Here is an 18,873-nt window from a genome sequence, read left to right as displayed (position 1 = left end):
ATTAAAGAATATATAATTCAGAGGTAGATATGTGTCCTGTCAGATATTTGACTACAATTTCCATCATCCCTTGCTCTGGGACCTGCTAGCTATGGCTGAGGGAAGTTGAGGGCCAAAAATCTGAAACTTCCCTGGTTCTCTTGTTATAGCTGTTTTAAACAGAAAGGTACACACAGCTTCCCCTGTTTTAATTGTTCTGCCAATGGAAAGTAAAACTTTTCATTTGGATAACATTATAATGAAATGTATTTATAACACAGGATTTGTTGAGTATCTCACAGAAGTATAGGAACATAATTTTTTTTATTAAGGACTAGCAATTTCAGTGTGTACTAAATTATGACACAAGGCTTTGTTAATTTGTGTAGACTTATGAATGACTGAGATGAATGATGAGTGATAAAAATGTACCTAATGAAAAATTGTAAGGATCTATTAGGAAGTAAAATATAGTGTAATGGTGTTGCCATGGTTTAGCCACAGTTTTAATGTTACAGTGGTGCCCCGCAAGACGATTGCCTCGCGGGACAATTAATCTGCAAGACGATGGGTTTTTGCGATCACTGTGGCGCTTCGCAAGACAATTTTTCCTACAGACGATTTTTGCAAGACAGTTTTTTTTAAAGACCGATGCTTTGCAAGATGGTTCCCCCCCCATTGGAATACATTACCATATTTTTCGCTCCATAGTGTCTTATGGAGTGAATACTGTAAAAAAATGGTTTAAAACCCCTTTAGCCACCCCCACCCAGAAGCCCCCACAGTTCCACCACTATGCCAGAAGGCCTCCAAACCAGCAGCAGAGGCTGCTGACTGTGGTAGCTGCATTGGACCTTGCTGCTCTGCCATCTGAGCTGCTGGCTTTCCAGGCTCTGCCTCCTGGAAAGCCAGCAGGGCCAATGGCTGCAAATTTAAATGGCAGAGGATGGTGAAAACAGCCAAGGACCAAAGGGTAAAGAGATTCAAAAAAGACCAGGGAAAACACAGATGCAATCCCCCACTACCACAAGTTATGCAGTTGAGTTCCCCACGTTTGGGGAAATCACAGGGATCAGCACACCTGAAGTGCAATGGAGGAGCCCCCCCCCCCGGGAAAACCACTTTCATGACCATGGTATTTCCCCTGCAAGGTATGAGTTGGAGCGGCCCTTGCACCTCCTGCCCCCTTCTGTGCCCTGACCCCAAGGCATGGTGACCCCCTGGCTGCACCTCCTGCTCAAAACAGGGCTGCACAGCCCCATTCCCACCAGAGGCCAAGAGAGCTCCTCAGTGTTTTGGGGTGCCCCGTGGGACCCCCATCAGGGGCTAGGTGTTCCTCCCACAGTCCTCTAGTGCAGTGGTATTAGCATAAGGTATTAGCATATATATATATATGCTAATACCTTATGCTAATACCTGTGCACTAGATTCTTTCTAGAATACTTTTGATGTCTTTCCCCCTCATCAGGACCTATCGTAAAGGCAGCAAGTCTTGGAGATGTCTTGTATTGCATTCTCCCTCTTTTTCTCGCCAGTGGCAAAGGATCAGGGCAAAAGGAGTCACGATCTGGAGCCAGGGGGCTGCTTTGACTCCTTTCACCCTCTTTCTTTGCTGCTGGAGAGAAAAAGAGGGGAAAGGCCATCTGAGACCCACTGCATTTCCAAAGGCAGTGCAGGTGAGGGGATTGCTTTTCCCCAATACGGTAGATTTCATTGCATTCCTACAGGGAACCGCGTTTCACAAGACAGTGTTTTCTATGGAAGATTTTCGCAAGACAGTGATCCCCCCCCATTGGAATGCATTAAATAGATTTCAGTGCATTCCTATGGGGAACCGCGTTTTGCAAGATGATGTTTTCGCAAGACAGCGATTTCTGCAGAATGAATTAAAATTGTCTTGCGATGCACCACTGTATATGTAAGCAGGAACAGAAAGGAGCCAGGTAAGCTGATGGTCCCCCTCTACTTTGTACACAACCAGGAGAAATAAACCAGTTTATTTTCTCTTTGGTCTATTCCTGACTTCATTTAAAATAAATGCTGGTCAATTGCTACATTGCTGACTACAGATCCTAAATTGTTTTTTCTGGCTTTTGCAGCAATTGATTAGGGCTTATTTTAAAGCTTGATGTCAAAATCTCACACGGCTCTAAAATGAAGATTGGGACAAATCGACCTGCTTTTGCACAAAACACTACAAATATTGTTTAGTATTTTATTTAGTGTATATTATTTCAGTGTCTTATCTAGTTCCCATTTCTACATGGAAGAGTGAGATAAATAACTGGGATTAATTTGGTTAGAGGCACCAAATTCTAGTGCCAGGACAAGATTAAGAATTTGAAATTATTCTGGCAACAATCTGCCATATTTTCTACTTTTTGAGTGGACAATAATTACCATATTTTTTTCTAGAAATGAACCAATTATTACATTGCATCAGAATTATTATACTTTCAGTTTCAACCTTAGATATATTTTCTTAATGTGATGGAAGCAGCTCTGCTTGTACAGTGGGGTCTTGACTTGAGAACATAATCCGTATTGGAAGGTGGTTCTCAAGTCAAAAAGTCTGTAAGTCAAGTCTCCATTGACCTACAGTGCATTGAAAACCGATTAATCCCATAACAGGCCGTTTTTGTTCCATTTTGATTTTTTTCTGGTCTGTAAGTCAAATCTCAGTCTGCAAATCAAACCTAAATTTTGCGGCCAGAGAAGTCTGTAACTCAAAAAGTCTGTAAGTCAAGCCATCTGTAAGTCAAGGGTCGACTGTAGTTGATTAAGTCTTGACATTTCTTCCTCCCAGTAATTGAAATGTTTTCTTGTTCCAGGTGAGAGTGGCCAGAATTCAACAAATTGAGAAGGATATTCTACGTATAAGACAGCTTCTGCAGTCCCAGGTTTCTGAAGGAGAGGTCAGTTCTATTTTCAGTCTTTTATTTAGACACAGTAAGAATTGAAGCAGAGTCAGTTGAATATAGAATATACAATATTCTATATTGAAAAGTGAACAACTCATTGTGATCTCCGAGTTATACTTGAACAATATTATGGTGCTTAATGAAAATTACAGTTTGTTTGAATACAGTATTTAAAGAATTTATCTCCCATCTTTCTTTCTCAGTGTGAAGTACTCAGGTAGCTCACACAACCAACAGTCCTCACAAATCAATAAAAATACCAAAGATTGCCTGTTTCTTCAAAGTGGCATGGCCTCTGTGAATTCATAATGGGAAAACACAGCAGTAGTCATTATTCATCAATCTAGTTTTTAAACAAAACCCTTAAAAGAATAGTGCTCCCGGTACATACTTGGTATTTTTAATTTACTATAAAGAATTGTCTGCATCACCTGTTTTCTCCTGGTTTGTTACAAATCTACAACCCCTTCTGGCTGTTGTGCCATATTCTATGTTGTGCTAAAGCTAGTTTTCAATATCCTGATGTTATATTCATTGAAATATAGAACACTGCCTGGTCCAAATCATTGGTATAACTGCCTCAGTGCTCTCTATGTTGGCTCGTAATGGGACACCAGTGTTTTAGACCAGAATCATTCCCATTCCTACCTGGAGATACTAGGGGTTCATTCTGGTTCACTGCATGTGCTTTGGTCTTTTCTGTCCCCCACACCATGTTTAGAAGATTGGGAATGTCCGATATGTTCACTTTTCCTTCCCTTCCTTCTCATCTTGTGCACAGTTTTCCTGCCCATGGCCACCAGCATCACTTGCCCTTCTGCATGGACAGCCAAACCATTTTATTCTTTTAGATGTTTGCTGGAGATATTTTTGTTTATTAATCCAGTAGGATTTTCTTGGCAGTGTTCGAGATGGATCAGTCCATCCCCTTTTCTGCGCCTCCTCTTAACAGCTAAATTCCATTTGTGTTTCTTGTATATTGAGGTTATTTTTCATAGTCCTTCTTCAGGTCACTCACTTTGCTGGCAGCATATGGCAATTTATGAAGATATATTCTTACTAGTAGCATGTTCATGACCATTCTCCTTAAGGAGACTTACTTATTTTGATTCTGGGCAACAATAATCCCCAGGTTTATAAAATGTGAATTTTTAAATTTTTGTGATTTTGTACTATTGTTTTACTCTGCTGGTTTTAAACTGGGTTATATTCTTGCATTTATCGATTTGTTTTGTAGACTGGCCTGGGAGCAAAATATTTTGAGGTCAGTGTATAAATACTTAAAAACAGATGCTATAATGATTCATTTGCCATCTGCCTGTATTTCTCAGATTAAACCTCTAGTCTCCATCCTTATTTCTCTTGACTTAATTTTTCCTGATGTTTTAATGTCCCAACATGGCTTTTGGCCTCTGTTATTCAGCACCCCAGATTATTCTCTTTGATAAAGTTCCATATTTAGTTTAGTTCCTGCTGTTAGATTCAGTCATAAGCCCAGACAGTCTAACAAAGCACTGAACTCCTTGAAATTATTAATTGTGTGCAGCATATGTATGCCATTGTACCTGTTTGATGTTTCTGTGTACTATGTTGAGCAGCATTCTGCAAATCAGTACAGTACTCTTAAGTAAGTTCCTATCTTACGAGGTTGGGGCTTCAGCTCAGTGAGATTGGTCGGGTTTCAGGAGGGCTCCTGAAACTGACCAAGACCACTAAGTTTTGACCCCCCACAAACTTGTGGGGGAAAGGACTTTTACTACGAGAAGTGAAAGTCTGAAGTAACAGAATCTGAATGAGAAGGGAGGAGACCCGGGATTCGCCTCTCTTTGAAGTCACATCTAGAAGCAGAAATTGCGTGGCACAAAGCTGTGAATGCCCCACGGCAAAGAATGGAAAATTACAGAAGGATTTTGGAAATAATCTTGACCAGAACATGAAGTAAGTGGCTTACTTTACATATGGAACTCTTAAGGACCTAAACAATGAAGAGAGTGGGTGCAAGCTGTCTGTCATGAGTTCAGCTGAAGATCCGGAACTTGAGGGGTTAACTATAGCTGAGGAGAATGCTGAGCGATTAGAAGCACAGACAGCTGAATCCCCACGAGATTCTCCTCCCCCAGTAGCCAGAGTAAGGGCTAGGCTTCGGCAAAGACTTATGACGCAAAGGTCAGAGGATCGCGTAGAATGCTGCCCACAGAAACATCCGGTCAGCTAGTCCTGAGTTTTGACAGGATGAAAAGGCTTCCTGCAGTTCAATGACTGTTTTGCTATATAATCAGCTCCCAGACGGCTGGGAAGCTTGTGGATGCAACAAGTCAATTCCTCTGGCCTGCATCCACGCTCCTGCTCATTTTGGACCTTGTCTTCTGGACCCTCGGCTTTGGATTCTCACTTCTGACTATGGTTTGTGTTTTGGATCTGGCATTTTGGTATCTGTTTTGCATCTAGTGGACTTCTGATATTGGACTGGTTTAATGGACTTTTGCCTGTTAAAACCCCTGGAAACGTGACACTGTCAGAGAAAGTGACTAGACCAATATCTGGCCAGACCGGTGAACATTCCCCCCCCCTTAATCTGAGACTTGACTAGGAGAAACAGAAAAAAGGAGAAAGGGGGGCTGAAAAACAACTTTGCTTCTATTGCAGCAATAAAACTCGCTTCCACAGGACAATACAGTGGTGCCCTGCTTAACGATTACCTCGTTAAATGACGAATCCGCTTGACGATGAGGTTTTTGCGATCATTTTTGCGATCGCAAAATGATGTTTTAATGGGCAAAATTTGCTTCCCGATAATACGTTCCCTGCTTCGGGAACCAATTCTTTGCATTACCACGATCAAAACAGCTGATTGTCGGGTTTCAAAATGGCTGCCCGCTGTGTAAAATGGCTCCCTGCTGTGTTTTAGGACAGATTTTTCGCTGCACAGGCATCGGAAAATGGCTGCCATATGGAGGATCTTCATTGGATGCTGAGGTATTTAGCCCATTGGAATGCATTGAGCGGTTTTCAGTCCATTTTAGTGGGCTTTTTTATTTCACTTGACGAGGATTTCGCTCTACAGCGATTTCGCTGGAACGGATTATCCTCGTCAAGCAAGGCACCACTGTATAACCATAAACTACTAATGGATTTAAATCTATGAAGCAGCCAAAAACAGCCTTGGGAAAAGCACTTCCCTCTGTCAACCATTGCTAACTACAAAGCCCAGGATAGAGAGAGATTGAATTGTAAATGTTTTCTGCCCCAAGACATAAGCTTTGTTGTTGTTTAGTCGTTAAGTCATGTCCGACTCTTCATGACCCCATGGACCAGAGCACGCCAGGCCCTCCTGTCTTCCACTGCCTCCCAGAGTTTGGTCAAATTCATGTTGGTAGTTTCAATGACACTGTCCAGCCATCTCATCCTCTGTCGTCCCCTGCTCCTCTTGCCGTCACTCTTTCCCAACATCAGGGTCTTTTCCATGGAGTCTTCTCTTCTTATGAAATGGCTAAAGTATTGGAGCCTCAGCTTCAGGATCTGTCCTTCCAGTGAGCATGCAGGGTTGATTTCCTTCAGAATGGATAGGTTTGATTTCTTTGCAGTACAGGGGAATCTCAGGAGTCTCCTCCAGCACCACAATTCAAAAGCATCAATTCTTCGGTGGTCAGCCTTCTTTATGGTCCAGCTCTCACTTCCATACATCACTACAGGAAAAACCATAGCTTTGACTATGCGGACTTTTGTCAGCAACGTGATGTCTCTGCTTTTTATATGACGCTGTTTAGGTTTGTCATCGCTTTCCTCCCAAGGAGCAGGTGTCTTTTAATTTTAATTTCATGGGCGCTGTCACCATCTGCAGTGATCATGGAGCCCAATAAAATCTGTCACTGCCTCCATATCTTCCCCTTCTATTTGCCAGGATGTGATGGGGCCAGTGGCCATGATCTTAGTTTTTTTGATGTTGAGCTTCAGACCATTTTTGGCACTCTCTTTCACCCTTATTAAGAGGTTCTTCAATTCCTTCTCACTTTCTGCCATTCGAGTGGTATCATCAGAGTGGTATCATATCAGAGGTTGTTGATATTTCTTCTGGCAATTTAATTCCGGCTTGGAATTCATCCAGCCTTTTGCATGATGTTCTGTATATAATTTAAATAAGCAGGGAGACAATATACTCCTTGTCATACTCCATTCCCAATTTTGAACTAATCAGTTGTTCCATATCCAGTTCTAACTGTTGCTTCTTGTCCCACATATAGATTTCACAGGAGATAGATAAGGTGGTCAGCCACTCCCATTTCTTGAAGAACTTGCCATAGTCGGCTATGGTCCACACAGTCAAAGGCTTTTGTGTAGTCAATAAATCAGAAGTAGGTGTTTTTCTGGAACTCTGGCTTCTCTATAATCCAGCACATGTTAGCAATTTGGTCTCTAGTTCCTCTGCCCCTTTGAAATTCAGCTTGTAACTCTGGGAGTTCTCGGTCCACATACTGCTGAAGCCTACCTTGTAGGATTTTGAGTATAACCTTGCTAGCATGTGAAATGAGTACAATTGTATGGTAGTTGGAGCATTCTTTGGCACTGCCCTTTTTTGGGATGTAGACTGATCTTTTCCAATCCTCTGGCCATTGCTGATTTTTCCAAACTTGCTGGCATATTGAGTGTAGCACCTTAACAGCATCATCTGCTAAGATATTAAATAGTTTGACTGGAATGCCATTACCTCCATGGGCCTTGTTGTTAACATTGCTTTTTTTCTTTTCTTTTTTTCCAGAACAAAAACAAATACAAAAATACAAAATATTTGCTATACAATCTAAACTACTGTGCACCCATACCCACGGGACCCCTTGGAACGATACTTTTAATATGAACTTCTCTTCCAGAATTGTATTGGTTGTTGTTTAGAGGTTTTCCCCTTTCCTTTCACTAATACAAATTCAACAAATCTAGCCCAAATAGCATAAAAATATTTGAGCTTATCTCTCCTCTTTTCATCTTCAGTAGTCAATTTATCATTTAAAGCAGTGTTCCATACTTCATTATACAAATCTTCTAATTTAATATCATTTTTATTTTTCCAAAATCTAGTTATTAATATTCTAGCACTTGTCATAAAATTGGAAATCAATTCCTTTGAACAATAATCAAGTTCTATCTTATCATAAATTGACAACAAATTAATTTAAAAATTGAATTCAGTATCTTTTCCAAATATATCATATATTCCCTTAAAAGTCAATTTCCAAAATTTCTGAATCCATTTACATTCCTACCATATAAAGCATTGCTTTCTAAGGCCCACTTGACTTTACTCTCCAGGATGTCTGGCTCAAATTCAGCAACCACACTATCTGAGTTGTCCAGGACATCCAGATCTTTCTGATATATTTCCTCTGTGTATTCTTGCCACCTCTTCTTGATGTCTTCTGCTACTGTTAGGTCTGTACCATTTTTGTTCTTTATCATGGCCATCTTTGCACAAATGGTTCCTTTAATATCTCCACTTTCTTGAACAGATGTTTTTCCCTTTCTATTCTTTTCCTCTATTTCTTTGCATTGTTCGTTTAAGAAGGCCCTCTTGTCTCTCCTTGCTATTCTTTGGAAGTCTGCATTCAGTTTTCTGTAACTTTCTCTATCTCCCTTGCATTTTGTTTCCCTTCTCTTCTCTGCTATTTGTAAGACCTCGTTGGACAGCCACTTTGCTTTCTTGCCTTTCCTTTTCTTTGGGACTGTTTTCGTTGCTGCCTCGTACAATGTTACAAGCCCCCATCCATAGTTCTTCAGGCAGTCTGTTCACCAAATCTAGTTCCTTAAATCTGTTCTTCACTTTCGCTGTGTATTCATAAGGGATTTGGTTTAGATTAGACCTGACTTGCCCAGTGGTTTTTCCTACTTTCTTCAGTTTAAGCTTGAATTTTGCTATAAGAAGCAGATGATCAGAGCCGCAGTCAGCTCCAGGTCTTGTTTTTACTGACTGTGTAGAGCTTCTCCATCTAGGTTGCAAAGAATATAATCAATCTGATTTCGGTATTACCCATCTGGTGATGTCCATGTGTAGAGTCGTCTCTTGTGTTGTTGGAAAAGATTGTTTGTGATGACCAGCTTGTTCTCTTGACAAAACTCTATTAGCCTTTGCCCTGCTTCATTTTGAACTCCAAGGCCAAACTTGCCTGTTGTTCCTTTTATCTCTCGACTCCCTACTTTAGCATTCCAATCCCCTATAATGAGAAGAACATCTTTCTTTGGTGTCAGTTCTAAAATGTGTTGTAAGTTTTCATAGAACTAGTAAATTTCAGCCTCTTCAGTATCAGTGATTGATGCATAAACTTCAATTACTGCGACATAGGATACCATTGTCAGTAACTACTGTGTTTACTGCCTGCTGGAAAGAAATCCAGGCAATACCTCCAATCATTGAATGAGACATTTTCAAGAATATTCAAAACATTATATTTAATGGACTACACCAAATAAAAGCAGAGATGGATCAGCTATTTGAACAAACTAAAGATGTAGGGATGGAAATGGAATTTACAGTGAAGACTGGGAAAATAACAGAACTGCGACAGGAAATTAACTTTTTAAAAGCACAAACAGAGGGAACCAATTTTATTCTTAAACCCCAGAAGGCTTCAGAAGAAAAAGGTGAAGATATAATGCAGTGGAGAGCTAATTTGTTAATCCCTTTTCTGGAGATGTCAGCAGCAGAAGTGCAGCAAATGGTAAACTTTACTATGAACTTTACTATGGAAGGGAGAAGAATCGAGATGATGGGTCACATGCTGTGGCAGATGGGACAAAGGAGACAATACATAGAGTGGATGAAGCTCTTGAGAATGGATGCATGGTCCATAAGATGGAAAGTGAAAGATGACATGATAAGAGGGGCACAAAATATTGGTTAGAATATGAAGGCAGAGCAGTGGAGATAAACGTCATTACATTTTAGAAGGTATTTTGTGGTGAAAGAATATACAGTGGTGCCTCGCTTAACGAGGGCACCGTTTAACGACGAATCCGCATAGCGCCGCTTTTTTTGCGATCGCATTGCGATGTTCTGAATAGGGTAAATGTGGCATTGCGATGTTTTGGAACAGCTGATCGGCAGGTCCCAAAGAAGAAAATGGCCGCCCGCAGCGTTTTCGCATTGATTCCTCGCTTACCGAGGCGGCGAAAATGGCGGCTGGATTGAGGATTCCCGCTTAGTGGTGAGTTTTGTCCCCATAGGAATGCATTAAACGGAGTTTAATGCGTTCCTATGGGGTTCCCCCCCGCATAGCGACATTTCCGGATAGTGACGTTTTTCCTGGAACAGATTAACGTCACTATGCGGGGCACCACTGTATGATGAAATAAACACAAACTAATCGTTATAACATTTATTTAGAGCAATAGAAATAAACTTGGCAGAATGATATTAGACCTTTAAAATTAGTAAACTTAAAGATAAAAAGAAAGAGAAGGTGCAAGAAAATGGAAGATTAGTAATGATAGATATCTTGGAAATTTGCTGTTTTCCCCCCTCTTTGTATGATTTCCATTTTTAATATAATTGCGTAAGTTGATGTAAGAATACTTTTCACTCTCTGGAATTTTACCCTTTCCTACTCTTCCTCTCCCCTTTACCTGGTCTCCCTATTTGTACCATAACCCCTTTTCCTATGAAAATTAATTTAAAAATTTTAAAAAGTTTTTTTTAAGTAATTGATCATATTGATCATGTGAGATGAATTTGGATGGTACCAAGTTGGGAAAAAACTGCCATAGATTTGCCATCAGATGTGTTGGGCTACATCTATCAGCTCTTGGCAACACACCAATGGTATAGTATAATGACAGTTTCCATAGGTTAAAAGTGTATTCATCTCTGGTGGGTAAAAAAAAAATAACATATACAGTGTTCTTTATGCAATTCTATATGCAATTTATTAGCTGCCCTGTGTTCTCAGGAGAAAGTTTGGGTCATAAATTGAAAAAAATAAGCATAAATAAGGTACTTTGAAAAATAATTTTAGCCCCTTTGTAAGTGAAGATGTTAGGAAAAATAGCTTTTTATGTGATGCTTTACAAGAAGTAGTAGCACTAATTAAAACTAGCGTGCTAGTTGGGCCCATTCCTGGAGAATTCTGATCTGGCCATGGCAAAACATGCTTTAATACATCCCATCTGGATTACTGTAATGCACTCTGTATGGTGCTGCCTATGGAAATTGTCAGGAAACTTCAGTAAGTCCAAAATGCAGTAGCCAGATGGTTGACTGGGGCTGGTTACAATGATTGCATAACCTCCCTGTTACTGCAACTCCATTAGCTGCCAATTCCTTTCTGGGCAGAAATCAAGGTGTTGATTCTAACCTAATAAAGCCCTAAATGGCTTGGGCCCAAGCTATCTTGAAGACCACATCTCCCTTGATGAGCCTGCTCCAGTGTTAAAATAACCAGGAGAGGCCTTTATCTTGGTCCTGCCACCTTTTGCAGGTGCATTTGGTGGGAACATAGGAGAGGCCCTTCTCTGTTGCTGCTCTCAGCTTTTGGACTCCCTCAAACAGGAGGCTAGGTTGGCCCCATTTTTGCTGTCCTTCCGCAAGCAGGCAAAGGCCTTTGTCTTCAAATAGCTTCAAATAGCTTTCCCTGAGTGAATGGCTGCCGAGTGGTGTTTTTTAAATGGATTGTTTTATCTTATTTTATTGAATGTGTTTCAGTGTTGCTTATGTTTTTAGGTATGGTATTTGTTTGACCCTTTTTAGTATTTCTCTACTTGTTAGCTTTAATATTGTATTTTAATGATGTAAGCAGCCTTGGGTCCTTTTAAGGAGAGAGGCAGAGAATTTTTTTAAAAAAAATTAATTAAATAAATAGCACTAGATTTTGTTGTTTTTACTGTTAACCGTACACTTTCATTAATCTAGTTAGAACTATTAGACGAGAAACAAACCGCTTGTTTAACTTTATTTAAAATTAAGGGGAATGTTGTAGTGTAGGGCACGATATAACCAATAAATGGAAAGATAGATGGCATTAGTGTGAAATTGATGCAGTACATGTACTGTACTGGGCTCTTTACCCAGAAGGTGTTTCTATTTGATTTCAAGCATAAGTAATATTTTAACCGCTACAGTCATAGCCTGTAGTAAATGCAGAGATCATGTGACATTGCAGAGGAGACAGTTGTTTGCTCCAATTCTGTTATATTTCTGATAGTGATGTGAGCACAGCTGGTGGAGGATGGTGTTTTGTGTCTCACAGCAAATCCTTTGTCTTCTCGGGCTATAATCCTCAGAGGACATGCTTCACTTTCATCCTGCAGTTTTGCTAAGGCAGTCGGTCTCGGTTGCTAATTGTTGAGGCGAGAGGTTATGAAATACAAAGCGCAGTTCATTCGCTTTGTGAAGCTTCAGTACTGACGCCTTCACAATTTTTTGAAGGGTTACTCCATTTCTATACATAATGATATAAACTCTTGCTTTAACAGAGGGTACCTCCAAGCAAGCATGATGCCAGTTTGCATGAAAGTGAGAGGCAAAATGAAGGGCAAGGAGCAGCAGAAATCAGCGTGGCAACTGCTGGCAGTAGCCAGGTAAAGTCAGCATTCAGAATTGACTTGACAGCACAGGATTATTATTATTAATGCTTTTCTGTGTGGAATATAGTAATTTGGGTAGAGTTATAGAAATGTACTTGAATGGGCTCCTTCACGTGTTAAATCAGAAAAGGCATGTCTGCTGGAAAAAATGAATGCTCTTTAATCATCTACAGAGAATTTTTAAATAGACAGTCCTTAAATATTTCACAGTGAAAATCTAGTATAGGTAACTCCTGAAATATGTGTTGTATGTAAATCTAGAGGCGGGAGGAGGAAGCATATTTTTTCAGTGCATTTTGTCATATGTTGTAATGTTAAACCATGATTAATGAAAGGGATTTTCTATTATATGGTTTTAACATGTCTAATAAATGTGGTTCTAAAATAAAAGTTTTCAGTTTTTATATATATCCATCTTAAAATGCAGAATCTGACGGGTGAAATCCTATGATTTTATATATATGTATATGCTTTTGAAGGTGGATGTATATTTTTGTGTTGCTATTGTATTGCTGCATGCATTAATCTGGGTGCCATTGAACCTTATCTTTGGATGTGGAACATCTTGCATTCTTCTGCGTGGTCTTCTGTGAATGCACACAATAAGGGGTTAAGTCAGCGCCTGCGCTGGTCTTCTCGGAATATTCCAGAGCTCTGCAAGAGAAACATTGTCAATACTATCTATACTGCGCATGCTCCGCCCGCCCAATCCTCAGTTCCATTTCTCCGCCGTGTGGAATGGTTCTTCTCGGTAGAGCTCCTCTACTTTTCTCTTTGATAACGCTATTTCGGTCAGGATTACTCGGTTTTTGGACTTTTGCGCGTCTACGACTACTCTTTTGCCTTTTGGACATTGTTGCTTTCAGCGGCCGTATTTTTGCCGCTTGTGGATCTTGCCGGGGTTTTCCCGCCCTTTTCAACGGCCATTGCGGGCACTTTTTTCCTATGCCCCCTCCACCATCGGGCCCTTTCAGCCGCTGTGTCGTTTGCTCGGGTAAGATCCCCTTTCAGGACGGGCACGACACTTGCCTTTTTTGCCTGGGGGAGTCGCATTCTGCTCAGAATTGCGAGCATTGCCAAGCCTTTACCAAGGCCGCTTTAAAAGCTCGACAACAGAGGCTGAAACTACATCTCTGGAATTCAGCCCTGGCTGCCTCCCAGCCTTCACCTATGGAGCTCCCCTCTACCTCTGCGGCTTCCCTTTCCGAGGGTGCCCCTAGCCTTTCGGTACTCAGCAAGCCCTCAGACCCACCTGCGAAATCTAAGAAGTCTTCCAAGAAATCCTCTGCTCCCAAGGCTGCGGTTCCCGCAAAACCTGCGAAACAGACAAAAACTAAGGCAACCGTAAAGGCATTGGACACTGTATCCCAAGCTGTGCCGGGATCCGTTGTCCTCTCTCCATTATTGGAGGATTTGTCGAAAGACAAGGAGTCGACGTCGGGGGCGGCTACCCCCCTTCCTCCTCGTCAGCCGGAGCCGGTTATACCCCTTGGCGCTTTCTCTCCGACGCCAAGTCAGCTTGTTCGCGCTACAACAAGCTTGGGTTCGGCACCGGTTAGCCCTGTGTCTTCTGGGCGGGCTTCGCCGGCTCCATCGATGTCACCTCTGCTTCCCCGCCCTCCCTCGCCACCGAGAAAAAAGCAGGCTAAGAGGAAGCACTGCTCTAAGGATCGCTCAGCCTCACCTCATAGAGACAGCAGGGACAGGCACAAGCGTTCCCGACGTCGTCACAGATCGACGTCGACTGACTCCTCCTCTTCCGGCTCTCGTCGTCGTCGTCGCAAGCGCCGATCCAGACGTCGGTCTTATTCTCCTTCACCGTCGACGTCGCCCGACCGTCGTCATCGACGTCGGAAGATTAAATATATTTACCTCTCCTCCTCTTCCTCTTCTTCGCCGTCGACCCCACCTAGGAAACATCGACGTCGACATAAGAAAAGGGTAGCAGACACTGACCAACCTGTTCCACTACCAGTGCCATCTACCGCTCCACTTCCTGCGGCTCCGTCGACATCGACTGCACCTCCCACCGCTCCTCCTCCCCCGCAACCTGTTCCTCCGGTCGTGCCGCAAGCCCCACATCCACATCGACCTAGGGGCCACGAGCTGTCGTCTGACGATGATGTTTCTTTCTCGTCACAGGATTCTGAATCGGAGGAAGAGCCACCTCCTCCAACTGCACCACACGATTTGCCGGTTGGGGAAACAGTGGAATCGGACACGGGCAACCCTCACGATTCCTCACCCTCCGAGGACTTCTCCTCATATGCGCAAATGCTATCGAGGCTAGCGAAAACACTAAAGCTACACGTTGATGAGCCTGCTCCTCCGGAAGAGGACCTCATCTTCGGTGATATTAATAAAGAACGTTCACCACCTCCTAGCCTTTGCTTTTTACCCGCCTTACTGAAGATTATCCAGGAGTTCTGGGAGCATCCTTCGACATCGGTGCCCTTACCCAAGAGGACTGAGCACATGTATAAGATTGTTGGGGAGGATGCCAAGTTCCTCTTAAAACATCCTATCCCTAACTCCCTCATAGTGGAGACGAGCTGCACTAAACCATCAGGAAGGGCACATGTGGTCCCCACTAACAAAGAAGGTAAAAAGCTGGAATTAATCGGCAGAAGACTTTATTCCTTGATTGCCTTCATACTCAGAGTTGCTAATTATCAGACTGCTCTAGGAGCATATCAGAAGCAACTGTGGGTCAAGACTTTGCCAGCTTTACACATGTTGCCTACTGATACACGCCAAGCCTTTTTGAACACCTATGAGGAAGCGCAAACCGTTTCCAAGCACCAAAGAATTGCAACCAGACATTCTGTGGAAGCGGCAGCCAGAATCCTCGTTACTGCTGTCAATCTGCGTAGGCATGCTTGGCTACGCGCCGCAAACATTCTTGAGGACGTGAAGGCTAAGGTTGAGGATTTACCTTTCGATTCTTCTGGTCTCTTCAGTGAGAAAACAGATAGCCATCTTGAGGACTTACATAAGGCGAAGAAAACCGCTAAGTCCTATTATATTCAGCCACAACCTAAGTTCCACAGGTACCAATGGAAACGGTCCTCTAACCAATACGCCCAACCTTCCCAGCAGTTCAGGCAGTTCAAAGACATCTCCCGTTCTGCCCTTCCTCAAACTTCCGCTGCTCCATCTACTTACCGTACCCACCAGGCATCGCAGCGTCGTCAGGCCTACAAGCCGCCTGCAAAAAAACACAAACAATATCTTTGACTGGATAGCTCATCCTTCATCTATCGTCACAGACATAAGACTCCAACCATACTTTCAAAACTGGTCCAGTATCACAAGCGATTCCTGGGTTCTAAGAATTGTTTCATCTGGCTATCGCCTAGAGTTTTTGGAATATCCTCCTTTAGGAGGGGTGCAATATACTACTGCAAACCCCATTCTAGAGGAGGAGGTTCAATCTTTGCTTTCAAAGGGAGCCATTCAAGCTGTCCCACAAACAGATATGCCCAACGGTTTCTATTCCCGCTACTTTGCCGTCTCCAAAAAAGACGGCGGCATGAGGCCCATCCTCGATTTAAGAGACTTAAATACTTACCTGCATCCTCGTCGATTTCGCATGGTGACACTGGAATCCATCACGCACCTCCTGAAAAAGAAACACTGGTTCGTCCTCATAGATCTCAAGGACGCTTATTTTCACATCACCATTCATCCAGATCATCGAAAGTTCCTCAGGTTCATCTTCCAGGACACAATCTACCAGTACTTGGCTCTTCCATTTGGTCTCGCCACAGCGCCTCGCACTTTCACAAAATGCATGGCTCCTGTGGCGGCTTACCTCCGACTCAACGGCATTCACGTATTCCCATACATCGACGACTGGTTAGTCGTCTCTCCATCCAGACACAAGGCCTACAGGGATACCAAATTCATCCTCCGTCTCCTCAAGGGCCTGGGACTCACAATAAATTACAAAAAATCACACCTTCGTCCTTCCAAAACAGTACACTACATTGGTGCCAGGATAGATGCGCGCAAGGGGCGCATATTTCTTCCACGTCAACGAATAAGAAAGATTCGCAATGCCATTCAGAAGTTCCACCCGGGTCGCTCAGTCTCAGCAAGACACGCTCAACATCTTCTAGGGCTCATGTCCTCTACGACCCCCTCAGTTGCTCACGCTCGACTGAAACTCAGATCCCTACAAATTTGGCTGTTATCCCTTTTCAGTCCTCTCAAGGATCACCAAGAAAAGAGACTTCTAGTGTCCCAGGAGTTAGTACAGCAACTCCAATGGTGGACCTTCCCACCACATCTGCAGGTGGGTCGCCCATTCCGGCCCCTACGGCTTACGGCCCAGGTTACTACAGATGCAAGTCCCACAGGCTGGGGAGCGCACTGTGGGCACCATCGTGTGCACGCTCGGTGGTCCCGTCAGGAGAAGTCCTTCCACATCAACCACCTCGAGATTCTCGCAGTATTCAAGGCACTCAGAGCCTTTTTTCCCCTAGTATGTGGCCGTGGTGTTCAGATAGTCACCGACAACACCACGGCCATGTACTATATAAACAAACAGGGGGGCACACATTCTCCATCCCTGCTTTTTCTTACAGTAACTCTATGGGAATGGTGCTACCAGAACCACGTATTCCCAGTAGCAGTTCACCTCTCCACGGAGGACAACTTTCTGGCGGACCAACTCAGTCGCCGCCTCGATCAGATGCACGAATGGGAATTGAATCTGACAGTGTTCCACCAACTATGTCGGCGATGGGGCAAACCTCTTCTAGATCTTTTTGCCACACACCAGAATACGAAGTGTCCACAATATGCATCCCGGGCAGGCCTAGGCCGCAACTCGCTGGGGGATGCCTTCATGCTCTCTTGGAGAAACGGTCTACTTTACGCCTTCCCGCCGTTCCCATTAATACAGAGAACTCTTGTACAACTTCACCAACAGTCAGCAGAAGCCATACTGATTACCCCCTTCTGGCCTCGCCAGCCTTGGTTCCCAACATTACTGGAGATGTCAGTGGATTCGGTGCGCCTTCCCTACTTTCCTGCGCTCATCACACAGGATGCGGGAACAGTGCTTCACCCCGATCTCCACACTCTTCGACTCACAGCGTGGAGGATATCCCGCAGATCAAGGAAATCCTAGATAAATCCAAAAAAGCTTCTACCTCTGCCTTATATGCCTATAAGTGGAAGAGCTTCGTTAAATTCACTGAATCCAAAGGTTTATCGGCCGTTCCGGCTTCTCTTTCTACAACACTTCAGTTTCTTCGTTACTTGTTTGACCTCAGATTGTCTGTTGCCACATTGAAGGTTTATTTAGCTGCAATTGTCTCCTTCCAGCCCAGGGAATCGCCCTCCTCACGCCTTTTCTCTCACCCTACAGTCAAAGCTTTCCTCAAAGGACTCATTCATCTTAGACCACCTCTCAAACCTCTGATGCCCCAGTGGTCTCTGACTCTGGTTCTAAATGCACTCATGCGTCCCCCCTTTGAACCACTTGCTACATGTTCCTTAAAGTTGCTATCTTTGAAAGTGTTATTCCTGGTCGCAATTACATCTGCTCGTCGTGCTAGTGAACTAGCCGCCTTGAGGGCTGACCAACCCTTTTTACAATTCTTCAATGACAAGGTTATTCTCCACACCGACGTGTCCTTTCTCCCGAAGGTTGTTTCAGAGTTTCACCTAAATCAACCGCTGATTCTACCCACCTTTTTCTCACAGCCTGCCAATGAAACAGAGCGCATGCTCCATTCTTTGGACGTCAGGAGGGCACTCTCCTTTTATGTTGCACGCACTAAGGAGTTCAGATTGTCTCCTAAGCTTTTCCTATGTTACTTTGGGCACAAGAAGGGTTTACCAGCCTCTTCCTCATCTATCTCCCGTTGGCTTGTTTCAGCGATATCGTTGGCATATGAATTACAGCACAAACCTCCTCCTGAGGGCCTGCGTGCCCATTCCACCAGGGCAGTGGCCTCCTCTACAGCACTTCTGCGCGGAGTTGACCTTCCAGATATTTGCAGAACTGCTACATGGTCAAGTGCCTCCACCTTCATCTCCCACTATAGGGTGGACATGAGAGCCAAGAGGGAGACTAGATTTGGGAGAGCTGTCCTCGCGTCTGTCCTGCAGTGACGACCCACCAACCGGTAAGCCAGCTTGTTAATCACCCCTTATTGTGTGCATTCACAGAAGACCACGCAGAAGAAAGAGGGGTTACTTACCTGTAACCATGGTTCTTCCAGTGGTCATTCTGTGAATTCACACAAACCCGCCCGTCCTCCCCTCTGTCCGTCACTGTATATCTGCAAGTCCCTTTGCATGGGCATGTGGCGGATAAATGGAACTGAGGATTGGGCGGGCGGAGCATGCGCAGTATAGATAGTATTGACAATGTTTCTCTTGCAGAGCTCTG

At 43.4% G+C, this 18,873-nt stretch overlaps 1 protein-coding gene and 1 non-coding gene across 4 annotated transcripts in view; one reads left to right on the top strand and one right to left on the bottom strand.

Annotated features, from left to right (window-relative positions):
* Nucleotides 1-18,873, top strand: part of APC (APC regulator of Wnt signaling pathway) — a 107,043-nt gene that overhangs the window by 48,674 nt on the left and 39,496 nt on the right. For all 3 annotated transcript variants that reach the window (XM_020780014.3, XM_072992455.2, XM_072992454.2), the window contains 2 exons: nt 2,811-2,894; nt 12,357-12,461. In XM_020780014.3, coding sequence (XP_020635673.2) covers nt 2,811-2,894; nt 12,357-12,461 — 189 coding nt within the window. The remainder of the gene's footprint in view (nt 1-2,810; nt 2,895-12,356; nt 12,462-18,873) is intronic.
* LOC140705033 (U1 spliceosomal RNA) lies at nt 973-1,138 on the bottom strand. Its single transcript, XR_012084602.2, has one exon. It is a non-coding gene; the product is annotated as a U1 spliceosomal RNA (small nuclear RNA).

Source organism: Pogona vitticeps, chromosome 2 (assembly GCF_051106095.1).
Source record: "Pogona vitticeps strain Pit_001003342236 chromosome 2, PviZW2.1, whole genome shotgun sequence".
NCBI classification, from domain to species: Eukaryota; Metazoa; Chordata; class Lepidosauria; order Squamata; family Agamidae; genus Pogona; species Pogona vitticeps.
This window is presented reverse-complemented; position numbering and strand designations above follow the sequence as displayed.